Source organism: Pistacia vera, unplaced genomic scaffold (assembly GCF_008641045.1).
Source record: "Pistacia vera cultivar Batoury unplaced genomic scaffold, PisVer_v2 Contig334, whole genome shotgun sequence".
NCBI classification, from domain to species: Eukaryota; Viridiplantae; Streptophyta; class Magnoliopsida; order Sapindales; family Anacardiaceae; genus Pistacia; species Pistacia vera.
The window spans coordinates 236,325-258,140 of record NW_022196151.1 but is presented as its reverse complement, the minus strand read 5'-3'; the positions used below and the strand labels follow the sequence as shown (position 1 = coordinate 258,140).

General features: G+C 36.1%; 1 protein-coding gene across 1 annotated transcript; it reads right to left on the bottom strand.

Moving 5' to 3' along the window:
- Positions 1–270: 270 nt before the first annotated feature.
- On the bottom strand, positions 271–3,194 carry LOC116137823 (probable metal-nicotianamine transporter YSL7). Its single transcript, XM_031423522.1, has 6 exons — positions 2,945–3,194; positions 2,399–2,562; positions 2,203–2,300; positions 1,973–2,107; positions 1,486–1,675; positions 271–1,392 (listed from the first exon to the last, which is right to left on the bottom strand). Exons 1-6 carry the CDS (start codon positions 3,177–3,179, stop codon positions 271–273), a joined length of 1,944 nt encoding a protein of 647 aa, XP_031279382.1. The 5' UTR covers positions 3,180–3,194.
- Positions 3,195–21,816: the final 18,622 nt, after the last annotated feature.

The window sequence follows — 21,816 nt, the reverse complement described above, 5'->3', positions numbered from 1 at the left end:
CTTGCCCTCGCAAAAATTGCTGCAGCATTCAAGAAAACTTATGACCATGTGCAGCTGAATGGCCAGCAATAAGTGGATGGGTTAACCAGAAAATATTAATAAAAAATATATAACAAACTAGAACACTAGACATGTTTGAACCAATCACCTATTGCTAACAAAACCAAAATTAAAATACTAATTCAATTTTTGACATAAGTGAAATATAAAAATAAGCATCACCCATCTACAACATAATAATATCGCGCAAACAGAGATATTAGTTAATCACTAGCTCCCATTTAGAAAACTATCAACCCTAGCATTGGATTTGGCAGAAAGGAACTTCATACAAATGGGAGCATTGAGGTTGACAAGAGAGAGCACTGCAGCCGGTACACCCCACAAAGATTCACCACAGATGAGGCCTGATGCCACTGCAGGCACGTAGTCATCAGCCATTCGCTTGTTCTTCAACGTCCACAAGAAAAGAATCAAACTACCAATACACATGTCTATGGCAAAGTAACCACCAAGATAGAATGGAATGGCCATGCACATTGGGCTCGGAATAAACCTATAAATCTTGTACTTGGTCTCATACCTCCGCAGCACATGACAAACTATGTTTACAGCAATAGCAGCAATGAAAAACGCAATCGAAAGTTTGAGGCAGTTTTTTGGAAGGGTGGAGACACCTTCTACTCCAAGGATGGCAATCCCGCGATACAGTTGCGCATAGGGAGCTGGATAAGTGCCCTTAGGATCGCCTATTGGGTAAGCCTGGTAGAAGAACCAAAAAACCAGAGGTGTTATAATGCATCCCATTGTCGTGCCAATGACTTGGCTGACGAACATAGCGCGAGGAGATGAGAGGGTGAGATATCCTGTCTTGAAGTCCTGCATCAGATCTGATGCAGTCGCAACAGTGCTCATCATCACACCACAAGCAGCAAGGCCAGCGACAATCCCTCCATTGTGGAGACCAACCCAAGAGCTGAAAATGATGATAGCTATTTTGCCATAGTTGGAGGCAAGAGACCAATCGGTGAGACCACAGCCATAGGCATTGCAGAAGGCCAAAACAGGGGCAACTACAAAAGCCACAAGAATGTGATACCATTTCAATGGATTGAAGATGAGGGGTACACAAATCATGGCTAAGGCTACAAGGATAACATAGCCAGTGCAAGCTGCCCAATTGGGGATCTGATCTTTTAAGAAAAACTCAGTTCGCCTCTTAGTGTCATAGTCTTCTTCTACTATCTCAGTTATCTGCTCGTGAATAGAAGATGTAGAAACGGAGTTGTTCCTTGAATTGTGCTGCTTGAGAAGACTAAGCAAGGTAGTGATTAGCATGGAAACAACATGGTAAAGACCATCGCCAAGCATCATGGCAATAGCAATAAAAACCTGTCAATAACAATGAATCATTAATCAGATTAACCTTGCATACGTTTAGATTAAGAAACTAGTGAAAGAGAAATGGTAGAATAGGATATATACCCTATAACCTTGAATGCCATGGAGACTACTTGCAGATAGCTCCGCACTATACCAGATACCTTTCTTGGTCTCAATGATGGGCCACATGATTCCCCATGAGATTACAGCTCCCAAAAGCAATGAGACATTAACAATGTAAGGGCAAATCATTCCAACACCAACATATGTTGACGAGAAATCAAAAAAGAACCTGTGAGACATTAAAAAAATGGAATCAGCTAATCATTCCTCAAAAGCAAATTAACTAGTAAAATGTCAACTCCCATCTGCATAAGCTTATCAAACATGGATACTTCATTTATTTAATGGATTAAATGACTGAATTCCATTTAGTTTTCTCGAAACTAATAATCAAACGCAAACATTAATGTTCCAACTCAATACTCAAACAATACATTGATTTTAGCAAGCATGAGATTGATATATATATATATATATATATATATATATATATGCAATGTGATGCATTTGGTAGAAATGTACTTACTTTTGTTTAAAAGCTTGAAGACCAAATGTAGGGAAACTAGAGAAACCACAAGAATCACCTCCGGTGAAAAACCACTGGAAAAATGCAAAGACAAAGCTGAAGCCGAAGCTCTTGAACAGCACAGCAACTTGTTTCCTGCATTAATTAAAGTAACCACATGGATTAACATTCTAAACATCAATAACAATGATAGTAATAACAACAAAATTACACTAAGAATTCGAAATTACTTGGCCAGCTTGGCTCCTTTAGGTGTGTGGAAACTGTTTATAAGGTATGCAGTTGCAGTTCCACTTGGGTACGTCAACTTGTACTTCAAAATCATCATCTGGAAATTAACAATTTGGTCAAGTGTTAAAACGATTATTTCGTGTAATAAGAGAAGATAATCATAATCATACAGGGCATAGTCAATTGTATGCTAACCTTTCTGAGGGGCACAATACAGAACAGACCCACGAAACTGACAGCAAAGAGGAATGCAGTCATCCAACCGAGATGAAGAGCCTTCACATTTTCAGGGGTGTTCCCGCCATCTGCCTCAGCAGCTACCCTTGGACTCATTGCCATTAAATAGCTTGCAGTTCCGCCTTTTATTTGTTCATAATCATTTAATTAGCAAACACAACTACATATGTGACCAGCGCTTGAAAGACCACAAAAAAAAAAAAAAAAAGACAACCTTGTTTGCTACTCCGAAACCATCAATTTCTCAAAGTGTTAAGACTACCAAGATTAAGAGACTTCTCATAATTTATATCTAATTAAACTTGAGATTTTTTCATCAATTTTCTTACCATTTTATTCATTACAATGTCAGAAGTCACCATGGTTTCAGATTATTTAATGTTTCCGAATTGATCATGCAAATAGATCCCGGTAATAACCATGATTATAAAATTTAAACGAGATCTAAAACCAGTGAAAAAAACCGAAATTTGACCAAAAAATTATCAGAGTTAAGAAACATACTGCTGAAGGCAATTCCTGAGGATGCAACGATACATGTTTGGATGACAGTATTCTCTTGCCTGGTAAAGGGGTGTTTCAACATCCCAAACTTTTCAAGAAGAGTTGTCCACGACTTCACGAGAGCATAACCCAACAAACCCGCGGAAACATTAAACGAAGGTATGACACCAGTGGTGAGATTAAGTTTGCAGACGATGAAGTTGAAAACAACGCTCAGAATAAGACTCGTCCCCATTGCCCTAAACGTTATTTGCTGATGCCATTTAGGCACCGGAGTGTTTTTAAACGTATCTTCAATCATAATTTTTTCATAATCATCACCACCATCACCATCACCGTCTCTCCTTCCCATGGCTTGTATTGACTTTGGTTTTGGCTTTGATCGATGGTTATGTTACGAGTTACGACGTTAGAGTTTATTTATACAAGGGGGAGAGTCCCCGGAGATCTCAGGACTTGAAGAGTATCCCAATCGTGAAGGGTAATTACAATACCACTGAAAATAAGAGATATTGTTTGAGTGTGAAGCTGTTACAGGGTGGCAATGATAATATAATTAGTGGACATGATAAATATGAAGGTGGTTAGAGTTCTAGTTTTAGGAGGAGTGAAAGTAGTAATTATAGGCAATTAAGGAATTAATTGGTTGAGTACNACTTTGAAATATTTCAAAAACACCATCAAAAAATTACAAATCAATCCTTACAACTTTGAAAATATCATAAACCCCCTTGGAACCTAAACCGGACCAGGGAGGCTGTCAGGTCCCAATCTAACCGGTCAGGTCTGAGTTTTAAAATAGTGGTTTGAGTGTCCCTAATGGAATAGTTTCTTTTGATTGTTAAAGCACTTAAAAAAGTTAAGGTAAAGAAGTGTTTGGCATTTGGCAAAAATAAATCAGATCCCTGACAAGCACAATGTTTCGTCAACAGCCTCTACATGGAAGGAGAAGCACTCCACTGGTACTAGTGCACAGAGTCGAGGACGGCGGCAATGACCTGGATAATGTTCAAGGTTGCGTTGCTGATGTCGATACGGCAAGGAGGATCGGTGCTAGATTTTTGTCGGCGGTTTGAGGAGGTTGCAGCACTAACACAGGGAGAAAGAGAAGACGTCCTAACGGAGGCTTTTCTAAACGGGATAAAGCCAAAAATCCGGGCAAAGATTAAACTGCGACAACCGAATTTATTAACCCGACCCAACTCACTAACCCAGGTAAATGTAATGACTCTCTCTCTAGCTAATATACTAGTTTCTCCAATTGTGCTTACATGTTAGTAAGTGACAAACAAGAGTAGAGAAAGAACAGAAAAAGAATAGAGAAAGAACAGAAAGATAGAGCAGAAAAAGAATAGAGAAAGAACAGAGAGAAAGAATAGAAAAAAACAAAAAAAAAGAGAGAAGTGTGATGTAAGGAAAGAACTCAGAATATGAGCAACGGAGATAGAAGGGTAGCATAGCGGGTTTACTTACTTAGCAATTAGTGTTCACCCCGTTGTTTTCAATGTTTCTGCAGGTAATAGATGAGATGCGGTCGCTTGGAATGTCAAGATACGAAAGGGTCGGGCAACACTGTTGAGCTTCTTAAGAAATTTATTTACACTATTTTGAATAATATGAATGTCATGATGCATGTGCAATAATGCATAAAGAATGCAATTTCTTTTTTGTTTTCTACTTCTGTTCTTTCTTTCTATTCTGTTCTTTCTTTCTATGTTCTATTCTTTCGTTCTTTCTATTCTTTCTTTCCTTCTATTCTTTCTTTTCTTTCTTTCTATTCTTTCTTTCTTTTCTTTCTTTCTATGTCGATCAGACTCGGTTAAGGCATGGATTTGAAACTCTGGCCATGTGAGTAGGTATAGTCCTCATCTACATGCACTTCTATCGGACTGTACAACTCTTCTTTTTGATTCTGAGGCCGCTCACTAAAGGCAGCGTGCATGTAGGTAAATTCTGTTGGTACAGTTCTCATCCACATACACTTCTAACGAACTGTACACTTACTTCTTTCTGATTTTGAGGCCGCTCACTGAAGGCGGCATGTATATGGGACTATTCTTCTCTGTCACTCACGGGTTCCCCATCGCAACAACCTTCTCTTCTCTTATCTTTTTACAATTAATTCTTTTCTTTTTNTACAACCAGTAGTTCCAAAGTTTGATGGGTAATATGATCACTGGGCAATGCTCATGGAAAATTTCCTACGCTCAAAGGAGTATTGGGGCTTGGTGGAAAATGGTGTTCCTGCAGTAGCAGAAGGTGTTGTTCTCACTGAGGCACAGAAGAAGCACTTTGAAGATCAACAGTTGAAAGATTTGAAAGCTAAGAACTATCTATTTCAGGCATTATATCGTTCTATTCTGGAGACAATTCTCAACAAGAAATCTGCAAAGGATATCTGGGATTCCATGAAGCAGAAATATCAAGGCACAACACGAGTGAAACGTGGAAACTTGCAAGCTGTTAGAAAAGAATTTGAAGTTCTTCACATGAAGGCTGGAGAAACTGTGAATGAATATTTCGCTCGCACTCTTACCAGAGCCAACAAGATCAAAGCAAATGGAGAAGATAAGGGAAGTATTGCTGTTGTTGAAAAGATTTTAAGATCCATGACTTCAAAATTTGATTATCTTGTATGTTCTATTGAGGAGTCTAAAGATATCGATACTTTAACTATTGATGAGTTGCAGAGCAATCTGATTGTGCATGAACAGCGCATGAGTTCACATGTTGAAGAAGAGCAGGCTTTGAAGATCACTCATGTAGATTTCTCGGGAGGAAAAGGTCGTAGTTGTGGAAATTACAGAGGAAGAAGAAGAGGACACAACAACAAGTTTTTTGATAAGGCCACAGTCGAGTGTTACAACTATCACAAGCTAGGACAGTTTGCATGGGAATGTCCAAACAAGAACACAGAAGCAAATTATGCAGAGAATCAGGAAGAAATGTTGTTGATGGCATATGTGGATACCAACAAAGTCAGTTGAGAGACATGTGGTTTCTTGATTCTGGTTGCAGCAATCACATGTGTGGCAACAAAGATTATTTCTCAGACTTTGATGGTATTTTTCAAGACTCTGTGAAGCTTGGCAACAACACAAGCATGGCTGTGTTGGGAAAGGGCAATGTCAGGCTGCAAGTAAATGGTCTAATATAGATCATTACAGGTGTGTTTTATGTACCTGAATTGAAGAATAATTTGCTAAGTATTGGACAGTTGCAAGAAAAGGGACTTACTATTTTGTTTCAGCATGGCAAATGTAAAGTGTTTCATTCCTAGAAAGGTTTGATTATGGATACAAAAATGACTTCCAATAGAATGTTTGTTCTACATGCTATATCCCAACCTATAGCATGCACTTGTTTTAATACAAACACTGCAGACATTGAGCAGCTTTCGCACTGTCGATATGGACACTTGAGTTTTACAAGATTAAAGACTCTTCAATAAAGAGAAATGGTGAATGGCTTGCCGAATTTCAAACCTCCTTCAAAGCTGTGCAAAGATTGTTTGACAGGGAAACAACACAGGAACTCATTTCCTAAGAAGACTGTAATAACTGCTTTCTATTCATATGCTCATAAAATATACATAATAAAATACATGTATAATAACATAAATAGTTGGGCCCAAAATTTTTATTTTATTAAACATATACATTCTTTACAAAAAGTTAGTATCATGTACAAAAAACTATCAAAAACTATGAGGACAGTGTAGCCATTCCTCCTCGCGTGCCGACGTCCATCCGGCCGTGTCCTCACCTAGATCCTGCAAAAACATAGAAAGACAATGAGGTGAGCACAAATAATGCTCAGTAAGTAAACCCTCTACTCATTTATCCCTGTAACTCTATCACTCTAATTCTTTCCTTACAATTCTCATTTACTCTCTCTTCTATGTTTCTCTCTATTTTCTCTTTCTACTAATTCTCTTCTGTAAGTCACGGCCCCATCTTATCGGAGGCACGGCCGAGACTCGCTCCCGCTCTCCGTGACTTTTACTCATTCTCAGCCGATCGGACTCAGTTATGCATGGATTCGGAACCTTTAGCCATGTGAGTATATAATCTCTCTCCCGGGTACTCTCGGGTATAGCCCTCATCCGCATGCACTCTCACGGGCTACACCACTTCTCTCTCTCATACTCATGCCACTCTCTCAATGCAGCGTACATGCGAGAATACACTACCCATTACTCACAGGTTCCCCATCGCATAACCTACTATACTCTCTTTTCTATTTTCTTTTAGAGAAGCTCACACTCAAAGTCCTCTACTCTTTCTCTAATGCATAATGCATATGGATGATTCATGCTCATTAATGCACTCATGAAATGCAATTATGCCACGTAGCAATAATTAAGGTTCTCTACTCTTACTCATGCCTTTCTCAAACATTTCATCATACAACTCATGTGCATATAAAACTCTACTTTAACTATAACTCTTCTCCTCTCTTTAATCACCCACAAATGGAAGAAACTCCCTCATACTCTCTAGATTCCTATCAAATAAACTCACTCCCATAGGGTTTGCTCAAAACTCTCTCCAACTTCTATCAACCTTACTCAACATCATAGAAGCTCAACACTTCTCATACTCAAACATATTCAATAATCATAAATAATTACTCATCTCATCTCATCTCAATTTCTCAACAAGTATAATTCATACACATACATACACAAAGCTCTACTCAAATGAATTCTTAAATCTCAACTTAGGTTAGATTTACTTACCTTGTGGGTAAATAACTTCTCTAGCACTTTTCCTTCCCCTTGTTGTCTTGTCTTCTCTCTACAACTGTAAACAATAACAACATAAGACTTCCACAAATTATAAGCAAAATTCTCATCTAAAGCAAGAATCCTTACCGTAGGATGCTTTAGATTAAATTTCTACTAAAAACTACCCCAAAAGTCCTTAGAAAATCTTGGAAGATTGAGTGGAGAATTGAGAGAAATTAGGCAATGAGAATGGCGGTGGAGATGGTGAAGAATGAAAGGCTTTCAACACTTAAACCCTTTTTAACTCAATTTACATACCATCATTCCCATTTTGCCCTTACTCTTTCTTGGAAATTCCATCATTCTCCTTTAATTCCTTGCAATCACACCCCCAACTCCAACACATTCTCCATGAAATTTCCTTACATTTTACTCCCCACTTTTCCTGCTAATTAGGGGTAGAAAGGTCATTCTACCCCTATAGAGAATTCTCTAGAAACCTCAATAAACTTTTCTGTCGTCCCGTCACTGAGGCAAAGAAAGTTTCGTCGCCCTGGCGAAAAATTACATAGCCCACGTCGCCGCGGTGAAGACTGTAATTTAGAAATTCTCCAAGTTTTAACCAATTTCAGGGCAAACACTCCATCAACTCAACTCATACATTCAACCAAGGGCCAACCAACCAAAAATAACAACATACAAACTCAATTGAGGGTAGAACAATAAACATTCAAGCAATATAGCAAATCTTAATTACGTACCTCAAGTGGGGTGTTACAAAGACCACCTGAAGAGTTGCAGAAATTCTTCAATTGGTGCATGCAGACATTTGTGGTCCAATTAAGCCAATCTCTAACTGCAAGAAAAGGTACCTACTCACTTTCACTGATGATTTTGGTAGAAAAACATGGGTTTATTTTTTTGTGGAAAAATCAGAAGCTTTTGGTTTTTTCAAAAGTTTTAAGACCCATGTTGAGAAAGAAACAAACTATTTTCTGAGAAGTTTATGCACTGATCGAGGAGGCGAGTTTACATCCCAAGAATTTGCCAATTTTTGTGATAAAAATGGTATACGGAGACAGTTAACAGCTGCATATATGCCACAACAGAATGGAGTTGCGGAATGGAAGAATAGAATAATTATGAATATGGTTCGAAGTATGCTTTCAGCAGAGAGAATTTCGAAGTCCTTCTGGCCTGAAGCAGTTAACTGGACTGTACATGTTTTGAATCGAAGTCCCACTTTTGCAGTGTTAAACAGGACTCCAGAAGAAGCTTGGAGTAAAATTAAGCCTTCAGTTGATTATTTTCAAGTGTTTGGATGTATTTCTCAGGTCCATGTACCTGACAATACAAGAACTAAACTTGATGATAAGAGTTTCAGTTGTGTTTTATTGGGAGTTAGTAAAGAATCAAAGGCTTATAGATTGTATGATCCTGTTTCACAAAAGATCATAATCAGTAGAGATGTTGTATTTGAGGAAGACAAGAACTGGGACTGGGATAAGAAGTATGAGGAAGTCACTACATGTGATTTAGAATGGGGTGATTGTGAAGAAGAAGTAACCGAGAGTGAAGAAGAAGTAATCGAGAATGAGGAAAGAAGTGAAACTTATTCTGATCCTGATATAGAAGGCAATTCAGTAGACAGTGCAGTTGATGTTAATGTTGAAGTTACTGGGATAGGTTTTTTAATTCAGAGCACAGACAACCCTCAAAACTCAAGTGCAACTAGAAATTGAAGAGCACTTGTTTAGATGAGAAATTATGAAACAGGAGAGGGGCTTTCTAATGAAGAAAATGAAGGGGAACTTGCCATGTTTACAGCTACTGATCCCATTCAATTTGAAGAAGCTATAAAGAGTGAAAAATGGAGAACAACCATGGATGTTGAAATGGAAGCAATAAACAGAAATGGGACTTCGGAATTAACAGAACTACCTTAGGGAGGAAAGACAATTAGAGTAAAGTGGGTGTATAAGACTAAGTTGAATGAAAATGGGGAAATAGAAAAGCACAAAGCTCGGCTTGTCCCAAAGGGATATGCACAACAATATGGAGTAGACTATACTAAAGTTTTTGCACCTGTGGCACGAATGGAGACAATTCGTTTGGTAGTAGCACTTGCAGCTCAAAGAGGGTGGTCCATTTATCAACTGGATGTGAAATCTGCCTTTTTACATGGTGAATTGAATGAAGAAGTTTTTGTAGAACAGCCTTGCGGTTATGTACAGAAAGGAAGTGAGCAAAAAGTTTACAAGCTAAGGAAAGCACTTTATGGACTTAAACAAGCACCCCGTGCTTGGTACAGTAATATAGAAGCTTACTTCATGAAAGAAGTCTTTAAGAAATGTGATTATGAGCACACTCTGTTCATCAAAGTCAACAAGGAAGGTAAAGTCTTGATTGTAAGCTTGTATGTGGATGATCTAATCTTTACTGGAAATGATGAATCAATGTTTGAAGAGTTTAAACATTCAATGAAGCATGAGTTTGATATGACTGATCTTGGCAAGATGAGGTATTTCCTTGGCCTTGAGGTGTTGCAAAAGTCTGATGGTATTTTTATTAGTCAAAAGAAATATGCTTTGGAAGTACTGCACAGGTTTGGGATGGATAAAAGCAATTCTGTTTTCAATCCTATTGTTCCTCGCTGTAAACTTGGGAAAGATGAAGAAGGAATTAAAGTTGATAAGACTTACTATAAGCAAATTATAGGGAGTCTCATGTATCTCACTGCTACACGCTCAGACTTAATGTTTATAGTAAGTATGATTAGTAGGTATATGGAGAATCCTATTGAATTACACATGCAAACAGCCAAAAGAGTGATGCAATATCTGAAAGGAACTTTTGATTTTGGGATCTTCTATAGGAAGGGAGGAGATGATGAACTTATTGGCTATACTGACAGTGATTATGCTGGAGATTTAGAAGATCAAAAGAGCACTTCAGGTTATGTTTTCCTATTGAGTTTAGGGGCAATTTCTTGGTCATCAAAGAAACAACCTGTAGTGAGTTTATCCACCACAGAGGTAGAGTTCATCGTTGCAACCTCATGTGCATGTCAGGCAGTTTGGTTAAAAAGGGTGTTAAGAAAGTTGGATCAAAATCAAGGCAAGACATGTATTATTCAGTGTGATAGCAGCTCTGCTATCAAGCTCTCAAAGAATCCAGTGATGCATGGTCAAAGAAAACACATTGATATGCGTTTTCATTTTCTTTGAGATCTTACAAAGGATGGAATTGTGGAATTGATACACTGTGATACACAAGACAAATTGGCTGACATAATGACAAAAACACTCAAGCGAAACGCTTTTGTAAAGTTGTGAGAACATTTGGGAATCTGTTCTAAAACTGATGTAAATTGAAGCTTGCAGCATTCAGTTTAAGGGAGGAAATGTTGATTTATGTTTAGTGCATTGTCTAAGTGGTTAGTTATAACCACGTAAGTATTTTCCTTTTATGTTGGGATGTCTGTTGCTTGTTGATTTAGTCTTTCTACCACATTATAGCAGTTATGAAACGTGGGCTATTTTATTGCATTCAGTTTTTATTTCAGTTCTCTATAAGGCTATTTAACAGCCAAGTTTGTTATTCAATATTGAGATGATTTCCTCCAATATTCTATCTGTGCAATTTCTTTAATCTATATTTTCTTACAAGTACCACCTTACAATGGTAAAGTTTCTTTCTTTCTTTAGTTGGAAGTGCATTTACACACAAACTGTTTGACGAAATGACTAAGTCAAAATCAGTTAGGATTTTTTTTTTAATAGTCTGTAATCACTTTATAATCAAAGTTAAAATGTTTTTGTTTCATACATTGTTTTAAATAACTTGTCATTGTTTTTAAGTTTGGTTATAATATTTGTTGTTGTTGTTTTCCCCTAGCATTTGTTAATGCAATGTCCTAAGAATGTGCTGATAGACCTTTGTAGTTTTATTTTGCTTTGCTACGAGTCTTAAGGAGAGGGCAAATAATGCGTCTTTAGTTTTCCAAATGGCTCATTTGTTTGTTTTTCTGTAACTCATGAAATGTTATTTTGAAATTGTAGATATGGCTCCTAAACAACTAATGAAGTTTATTCATAGACTTGAATCTAAAGGAGGATCAAAAGGAGGATCGAGCAATTGTTCCAAAATGAAGTTGATAAATCAATTACAGACTTTTGTTTCACCTGTATCAGTGACTAATTATGTTGCACCCCCTTTTGGTTCATGTCATGTTGAACTAATTGAAGAAAAAGATGATACAACAAGAGAGGCTCCGTTATGTATGTTGATCAAGTGGCAAAAAAAAATCTATTAAACCCTAAATATGAGGGGAATCAATAAAAGTTAATCGCGGAATAAAACTTGTCAATAAAAGTAAAGGCAAATGATGAGTATATCACAACCAAGTTCAATAACTATAATTAACAACCAAGGGAAGATAAATTTAATGTTGAAGCAAATGATCAATAAATGAACTCGAGAGAGAACAGTAAATGCAACTAACATGTAGGCAATAAATATGAACTTGTTAGTTTTTAGAGTTCAATTAGCTAAGAGAAAGAAAGGTTTTTCGTGCATGAGAGAGCTAAAACAATGAGAGTGTAAAAACTACTTCTAAAAAGGCTGTATTTTCATTCACAAAACAAAGAGATATATGGACATATTGCATCACTATTACAACAACTTTTCAGTGAGAGTAGTCTTTAAATATAATACAATCTAAACTACTCTTAACTAACACAAATTGCATTGAGATATTTTGGCCTTAATCATCGGCTGTCTTCACCTAAAACATCACACATTACATTTCCAAATTAGACAAAAAATGCACTTGATAGACATCCCCTTTTTAGCTCAAATCTGGCGCCAATCCATCAAACTAAATTACAAAAATGGTTTCCAGCAAAATATCATTTACTTTAACAGAACTATAAATGCATGAACATGTGAAATAGATGAAGTTCAACCCAACAACTATGCAATGAATAATAAAGAGTTGAGAGAGAGAAATGCTTAGGGATTTATAGTGGTTTGGAGTTATATCCACAAGCCTCCTATATTCACTTCTTCAAGGCAACTTCCTCGAAGTTCCACTAGACTCGGATTTGCCAATACAATAGTTTTCACAAGGATTTTTGCCTCACACACATAGATTTACAGGATTGCACATATAGTTTTATAGGATTTCACCTCCAAGAAAAGATTCAAAGTTGTTTGTGAAGGATTGCATCTTCAATGTAGGATTATACACACAATACGAACAAGTGAACTCTCAAAGGTTTACAAAATGAGTACAAGTGAGAGTGCTTGATTTGGATCTTGAGCTCTAGGGATTATAAGAGAATGTTTTTCTGATCTCTTCTCTCTCTTATAACCTACGAACGTCGAGCTTTTATAATCGAAAAAGAATTAGCCGTTGCAGCATTTAATGCAGTTATGAAAAAGTCTACAGAACCTAGAGAAATGGTTGTTCCATAATTGTGAATGATCGTTCCTGACACAATGGTCATTTTTCTCAGATCTAGGTTAACCAGAACGATAATTCCACCACACTGTATGATCGTGCAAGGACATTACACGGTCATTCCACCATGCGGAATGATCATATCCAGATGCTCTTCCAAATCTTCTAAATCTTCCAGAAGCATGAACAACTTCTTGAAACGATGTCGTGCAAAACTCTTTCAAATACGAATGGTCGTTTCACCACAAGGAATGGTCATTCCTGCTTTGAACTTTAAGTTTTGACTTTGACCTTTAAGGTTGAGTCAAAAGCACAAAGCATTTTGAATTTGAATTATCTTGACTTTTTACTTGAGCGCATGGTCGTGTAGTCGGTCATGCGAGTGCCACTCAATTTGGCAGAATGACTAACAACCAAGAGGAATGATGTCGTGCGATATTGCACAACAACTTTCTCTTAAGGAACGGTCGTACCTTGATCGTGCACGGTCGTACCTAAGCAGAAATTTGCTTATGCATGATTGTACCACCTGAGAAACTTGTTTTGGTTTGGTTATGACTTGAGTCATACCTTTGCATGTTATGGTTAGTGTTCAATCAACTTTTTGGATAGTTTTGGCACATCAAAACACATGAGAGGCCATTAATCTTGCCCTTTTTGAAACTAAACAAAAATTGAGTTTCAAATAAGCATAATAGCATATCTTCAACATATAATCAACATGCATTTTTCATAAACCAAAACTTGAGAAGAGCTCCCCCTTAAACCAAGAACTCTTCTACTGAATATTCATTTTCTAATCATGAGATTGAGCACAAATGCTCCCCCTTTCAGCAAGCATATTCATATTCTCAAGTATAGAACACTTCAATAAACACAACACAAACAACAACAATTACAATAAATACAATATCAACACTTCAACTAAACATTCACAAACAACACAACTACATTCACTAACAACACAACTTCAATATTCTCAAAACCACATGCACTTCAATATCCAACACAACACAACAACTCAATAGCAAAAACAACAACATCAATTCAACTTCAATATCAGCAACAATAACAATAACAACATCAATTTTCATCTTTCTCTCCCCCTTTTTGTCATCGATCAAAAGAGCCATTAAACATTAAATCATTGATGACAAGAATTGAGTTAAGAAAATACATTTGCATTGATAAATATATTAAAATTTTAGTACAAAAGCAAAGAGAAGTGTCCCAGAGACACTAATTGTTTCCCATGTGCAACAAAAGTAAAAAAAATAAAATAAAATTTTAAAAACACAAATAAAACAATAAAAAGGGCTAGGGGTTGTAAGGTGGAGATGGAGATGGTAGAGGAGGTTGTGGAGGTTGAGGAGGCCGAGGAACAAGAGATAGTTGGGCTTGATGGCTTTGGAGGTTGTTCGAGACTTCCAAATCTAATTGCTCAAATAAAGATACTGATCCCTAATGGCATTGCTCAGCTTATCGAATTTGTCATCAAAATATGATGAAACTTTGTCAAGACTGTTGGAGTAGGTGCCCTAGAGCCAATCAATTATTGTGGAATTGACTCTTTATAATAATGTTTATTAATCAATAAAAGGCAATTTTCAGCTATATCATAATTGCGTGTATTGATATATGTCCTTTGGATGGTAGAACCATGACGAGGGTATCAAGTGTTTCAAATCTTGATAGTGAGAACCCTATGATCACATATGGTAGCAATTCTAGAAATGTCCATAGCCTTAGTATTATTCTGACCAAGGGCACAGATAATACGGTAAGGCTATCATAGTGTTAAACGACCCTATCGAAAGATAGTGACTTATCATACTTGTCAAGGTTGTTTGCTGATAACCTGGTGCAATACATGGGTGCTTGCTATAGGCAAGTTCACTGGACATACCCACCTGAGAATTCCATATGGACGGTAACCCTAGTGTCTATGGAATAAATCCTCTAATGAATGGTGGTGCATGTGATCCTTAGACTTGAGATCACCGGAGCGCCTTATGCACCGATTGGGGTAGTTTAACACTAGCCCAATGTAGTTCTATTCAGAGTTATCAATATGGTAGTGATTGACTGCATCAAGAAGTGTATCAAGACTATGGTGGATCGACAAAGGATTCATCACTCCCAGGTACGGGAGAAGTTATATCATGGTGCAATTCAATGAATGGCAATGACATTAAAGTTGTGGCCATAGTGGGATTGAGTTGTTGCTCAATCCAATTTATTATTTCGGTCATTGGTCCAGTAACTAAATACAAAGATATCGAGGATATCTAAGGTTGACACTATTTATGTACCTCAACCTCGATGAGATAACATACGATGAAAGGATTTGATTGCACGATAACCATATCGTTGACAGGTAGCGATTTCGCTGAATCCGAATCTATCAGGTGGCCATGATGTCTTGTTAGGGGCCAATCTTGGTCTGTGCGTAGTGAGACGATTAATTGGAGTTAATCGTGATACTACTCACCGTCGATATGATAAGGAGCCTATGGGTCACACACTTAGAAGATAATTGAAGAATCATTTTTGTGATAGGGGTATTTTCATCTTTTAGGACAAAAAGGTATTTTGGTAATCTCACAGTGCAATTAAATTTGATAAGGTTGTTGCCTGTATTTAATTTTAATATTAAAATTAAAAATTAGTGAGATTATATTTGAATATATGTGCATATATATTTAAATGGATTATTATTATTAATTAAATGTTAATATATTATTATATATATTAATTGATTTTAATTATAATAACAATTAATTAAAATTTAAAATACCAATTAAAGGGGTGTTTGTTTGCAAGGGTGAATTAGGGTTGGAGCTCATGGCTATTCCTAAGTGGAATAGGGTTTTTAATTGTTGCACTATATAAGTGCAACTTAAAATTAAAAACAAAGTACAATCATTCAATTAAAAAAAAAAAAAACCCTAGGCACCCTTTTAATCTCTCTCTCTCTCTCTCTCTCTCACACACACACCCCACTCATTGATTGAAGAGAAATATTCTTTCTCTTCTTGATTCATTGGAAACCTACATTCTTGAAGCCATCAAGAGGATCTAGCAAATCCCTTGATGGTTTTACGGATTATCTTCATGTGGACGACGTGAGTGCATTCTACTTTGAATTGGGAGAGAGATAAAATCAGAGATATTGAAGGAGCCTCCAAACGTTGGTAATGTATTTCGAATCCTTGTATGGGTTAGTCTTTTGATTTATACAGATTTTTGTTTACATTGTTTTTGTTTATAACAAATCAAGAGATTATAATCTTTGCCCGGATTTTGGGTCTTTAATGTGATGATCATATTCGTTTTGATTATTATTGTTTTATATTCTTGCTTTTTCCGTTGCACGAATCTATTCACTCATTTACAAAGACTTCATCAGCTAGATTGGGGGCATGGAACTTGATCCAATTTCAACTTTTTCTCTTTTCCGATTTGCTACCCCGTCTCCAATGGATGATTCAATGGCATCTTTATCTTTGTCTGCTCCTTCAGGTGGGATTAATACCACTAATCCATATGTTCTTATTCTAATCAAACTCATCCTCTGAAGTGAATTGTTAGAGAATAATTGGAGTCATTAGGGATAACTTCTGTCTAGAATCTTCTTCCGTGATTGGAAGATTTAGACTGTTACAAAAGAAGGTAACAAGCATACCTAAAGGAATTTCTCTATATTCCTTTTGAATTTCTTCAAGCTTCCTTATCAGAAGAATAGTAGAGTTTACTTTTGTTCCATCCATTACTGTTTCCATTAGCAGCAAACCTTTAATCGTAACTTGACCATTCGACCTTTTCCTTGCATTGAAGGAATAAGAGATGAATCTATGAAGAAGTCTCATCTTTGGAGTTGTCAGCTTTGTCGATTTTGATCTATGAGGTTCGTAATTCCCTAATCCTCCTACTTTTTTCCAAGCAATCATGGGGGACCGATTTCTTGGTGGATCTACTAATCCTTTACCATCACATTCAAGCCACTCAGTCAACGTCTTAACAAAAACTTCATGATCAATGTTTTTCAATCTAAAGAGCATTGTATAACCACTATCAACCTCAAGACTACTATAAAATTCACTGATAAGATGTTTGTAACCAGCTATCTTCAAGTTAATCAACCTTCTCCATTTCAATTTATCTATCAATTCTACTAAATTTCCATCAATTCCTAAAATTCTAATAGTAGACCAATCAAAAGTTTGACCAAGATGCATACCCTGTACGTTAATGTGCTCGAACTCCATTCTTTGAATTGGATTCTTGAATTCAACTCCATTTGGCCCATGCAAGTCTCCTAATCTCGGTCTTTGGCTTCCACTTGCAATGTTCTTTGTTCTAGACATCATGTTTGGAACAATGTAGGTGTGAAAAAGATTTTTGAGTTTAGAGGACATTTGAAAACGTTTTTAGTGTCAATGCAAAAATGAATTGACCTTTATATAGAAAACATGAGGCACGATCGTTCGGCAGTCAAGCACGATGCAATGTAACTTGATGCATGATCATTCATGATAGCTAGCACAGACGTACGTTGCTTTTAGAAATCTGCTTTTAAAACACTCAACGCGCACGATTGTTCCAATAATAGGCACGATCGTTCTAAAACAGACAATTTGGAAATTTTTACTCTAATTTGTACACTGATCAAAACATCATCAACAAACAATGTTTTTGACATTCCAATCACTTGGGGAGTTTCCATATACGAGAAAAATTGTCAAGTTTGATATCAACCACAAGATTGTATCATTTTGACTTTTCTTCATTCAAAACACTCATTCAAATATTCAAACACTTATTCGTCAAGCATGTGTCCTTCATATGTTAACAATACAAATTTAATCTTACATATGAACTGAATGTGTTCTCCATCTTCGTGAGAAGACTTTCCACTTAGTGATTCTTATGTCCATCATCTAATGTCCCTTATCGGTCCCATTTGGAGAAGCATGTATATATTTCTCCATACAGGTTGTTGCAAAAGTAGATTTTGAGTACCCAACTCATAATCCCAACCCTTTTATCTTTGCAATCCGATTGATCATATCACGAATAGGGTTATGTAAGACTAGTTGCATTTTAACTTATGCTAAGACAATCACACAAAGCATGTTATCGCAATCAACTCAAACATATGCACATAAAACATATCATCTTAACCAATTTCACATGTAAAATAATCACATAAGATGATGAATCATACCTGGTTCTCATCTATCATTCCAAGCTCTCTTCGAATAGTGTAGAATCTTTCTTTATCAAGAGGCTTAGTGAGAATGTCGGCCAATTGGTGATTAGTATCAACAAATTCAAGCACAATATCACCCTTGCTAACATGATCACTTAGGAAATGATGTCTAATGTTGTTCTAGAATTATGTACATGATTTTTAGACAAATTTACAGCACTTGTATTATCACAATGAATAGGAATGTTATGCATTTTGCAACCAAAATCTTCAAGTTGTTGCTTCATCTAAAGAAGTTGTGCACAACAACTAGCTACTGACACATATTCAGCTTCTGTGGTTGAAGTAGCAACTGAATTTTGTTTCTTTGAAAACCATGAAACTAGCATGCTTCCTAAGAATTGACATGTTCCACACTAATACTCTTCCTATCTATACTAAATCCTCCAAAATCGGCATCCAAATATCCTATAAGACTAAAAGATGATCCTTTAGGATACCATAAATCAATATTTGAAGTTCCTTTCAAGTACCAAGGCTTTTGATAGCATTCAAATGTGATTCCTTAGGACAAGATTGGAAACGTGCACACATGCATACACTAAACAATATGCCTGGCCTAGATGCAGTTAAATACAAAAGTGCACCCATCATGCCTCAATAAAGCTTAGTATCAACACTTTCACCTCCCTCATTGGCTTCCAATTTGAGTGATGTGCTCATGGGAGTATGTCAATATTTTGCCTTATTCATCTTGAAACGCTTAAGGAGATCATGAATGTACTTGGATTGATTCAACAAGCACTACAACAAAAACAGCCTACGGTAACACTGGATAGTAGCACTTTTTCTTAAAGTGTTACAGTAGACTATCAATGGTAACACTTGATGTTAAAATGTTACGACAACAATTTTTAGTTGTAACACTTTAACTTTTTATAACACATTTTATATCAATGGTAACTTTTTTTTTTTTAAATGTTACTGATATATATCTACTGTAGCAATTTTAAAGTGTTACAATAGACCTAATAATATAGTAGCTTTTTTATAATATTACCATATAATAAAAATACGATAACATTTTATAAGTGTTACCATAAACCCAATTATTTATCGGGAAACAAAATATTATTCTCGCCAACATGAAATGAGGTTTATTTTGTCTCATTTTTTTTTTTTTTTAGGGGTCAAATAATATTTTGGGGTTTACTTTGTCACTTTTCATTCATGTAGGGACCAAATTTTTACTTATACCAAAATATTAACTAGGAAAATACATTTAATACCGCCATTTTTCATTAAGGCAAATGCAAAAGTTTCCCCCCACCCGTTTTTCACTAAGGCAAAAGTTCCCACCCATTTTTTTCATTAAGGCAAAGGCAAAATTTCCATAGGTTTCTACTTTCTACTATAAAATATTAAAATATAAAATAAAATAAAAAAGCTTTAAACTTTTCATTCTCTCTACCCTAAACTTTTCATTCTCTTCAATTCTTCGTTCTCACCCGATTTTGCAAGTTTTTTTTTGTTCATTTATTTGTGCATATATGTGATGAATTTGAATAAAACATGGGGTCATGGCTGGATGATGCGTTGGGCTCCTATGAACTGGTCGCATGGTAGTCTTGGATTCAGAGTGTGGCTGATGTGGCTGGGGTGCTACCGGGTTGTGGTTGTGAGGGCTACTTGGGGTACTGGTGTGGGTGTTGGTTTAAGGGGATTTGTTGGTTTATGAATGAGATTTTTCCATTGACTCCTGTTATGTGGCAAGAGTGGCCTCGAGACAAAGCTTCTATTTCAACTGGGTGTGTTTTAGCTTTTGCAATTTGTGTTCTTGTTATTGATTTCATGATCAAATTTTGATCGCTTAGGGTTTATGGTTATCGAGAGACAGTATAAGGAGAAAAATTAAATGGATTCATTTGAAAGGAGGAAGTGTTTATCGTTAGGGTTTAAATGGTGAAAAAGATGTCGAATTAAAGTTTATGCGACTTTATCTATTGAACCTTAGCTCAAATGTTCGCTTAATTGAGTAAAAGAAATGATGTTTTGGGCTTTCTTTCTTTCTTTTTTGTGTTTTCATTTGTTGCAACTAGGAGTGATGGTTGACTTGGGAGGTTAGTTTTCTATAATTTGCTGTTTTCTAATCCTTTGTTTGTTAATAGATTCTGAGTTCCCTCTTGTCATTGCTTTAATGGACAGCCTGCTTGCCCTCTTGCAAAACTCATTTCTCTTAGTATAAGCGTATTTGTTTCTCTAATGTTGAAAATCAGTAAGTGTACCACCTGATTACAGCTACCTCCAAAGCAAAAAAATAAAAGGGTGGTCAGATAAATTTTAAGATTTTGATTTTTTCTTGTTCTACATGACTGATACTAAAGCTTTTGGATACACTTTAGTATTTTATCGCTTTGTATAGAATGTAGTTTTGTGCTGATTCTCTGCTTCAACTTTGTAGACCTGAGGCATTTCTGGGGATTGAAAAGATTTATGAAAGAGGAGTTTCTAATTATCTGGTAGGTTCTTGTTATCATTTTGGATTTTGAATTACTTTATGCATTGATTTATGGATTAAAACATAGTGATCATAAGAATTCTCACTTGTGGTATTTTTAGTTATTTTCCTAAAAATAATTTTTTGATAAAAATAAAAAGTTCAACTTGGCGGATCTATGACTTTTGACTGGCTGAATTATTCCAATAAGCAATTACTAATGACAAAATGGCCCATTAATTTCATTTGTATGGTAGAGATGTTTGTAGGCCTTGCAATTCAAAATGGATATCAATATTCTTACATTCGTGATAGTGTTTTATGACACATGGTTCCTTTTGGATGCATCATCAAATGTTTCCACCAAATTGTGTGATAGGATAAACTTTTTCAAACTTTTTTGGAATGGAAATATATTTCTTGAAGTGGCAATACATTTTGGAAGTTTCAATTGCGAGTTGTCATCTTTTTCCCTACTTTTTTGTGGCAAATTAAGTTCTTTCTACTTCTAGTCAGATTTTGCATATATGTGGAATCAGGGGATAAAAATATTAATTCCTTTCTTTGGAGTTCCTTTAACTAAGTAGTTCTTTAAAATTGAATGACTAGAACTTGTTCTGATGCAGTCTGTCTCACTTTGGTGTGACTTCTTGAGATTTGGGCAAGAATATGATCCATTTGTACGTGAATTTTCACCTGATGGTATTGCAAAGGCAAGAAATCTATTTGAGCGTGCTATAACTGCTGTTGGTTTGCATGTTGCTGAAGGCAGTAAAATATAGGAAGCATACAGGGAATTTGTACAAGCCATTCTCCTTACCATAGATGAGAACAACATTAAGGTGATATTTTATAATATATATATATATATTAGAAACTTATTAGAGAAAGTGCCTGAAGGGGATGCTGTCTATTAATCAATTTACTTGATTATTAAAGACCAACATTTACTTTTCTGGAAATAATGCAA

Excerpts from the sequence above, each read along its gene's own strand:
- LOC116137823 (XM_031423522.1), bottom strand. The coding sequence starts at position 3,179 with ATGGGGACGAGTCTTATTCTGAGCGTTGTTTTCAACTTCATCGTCTGC. Across the intron at positions 2,563-2,944 it reads CTCAGGAATTGCCTTCAGCA|GCGGAACTGCAAGCTATTTA; the intron begins GTATGTTTCTTA and ends AACAAATAAAAG. Across the intron at positions 2,108-2,202 it reads AAAGGAGCCAAGCTGGCCAA|GAAACAAGTTGCTGTGCTGT; the intron begins GTAATTTCGAAT and ends TAATTAATGCAG.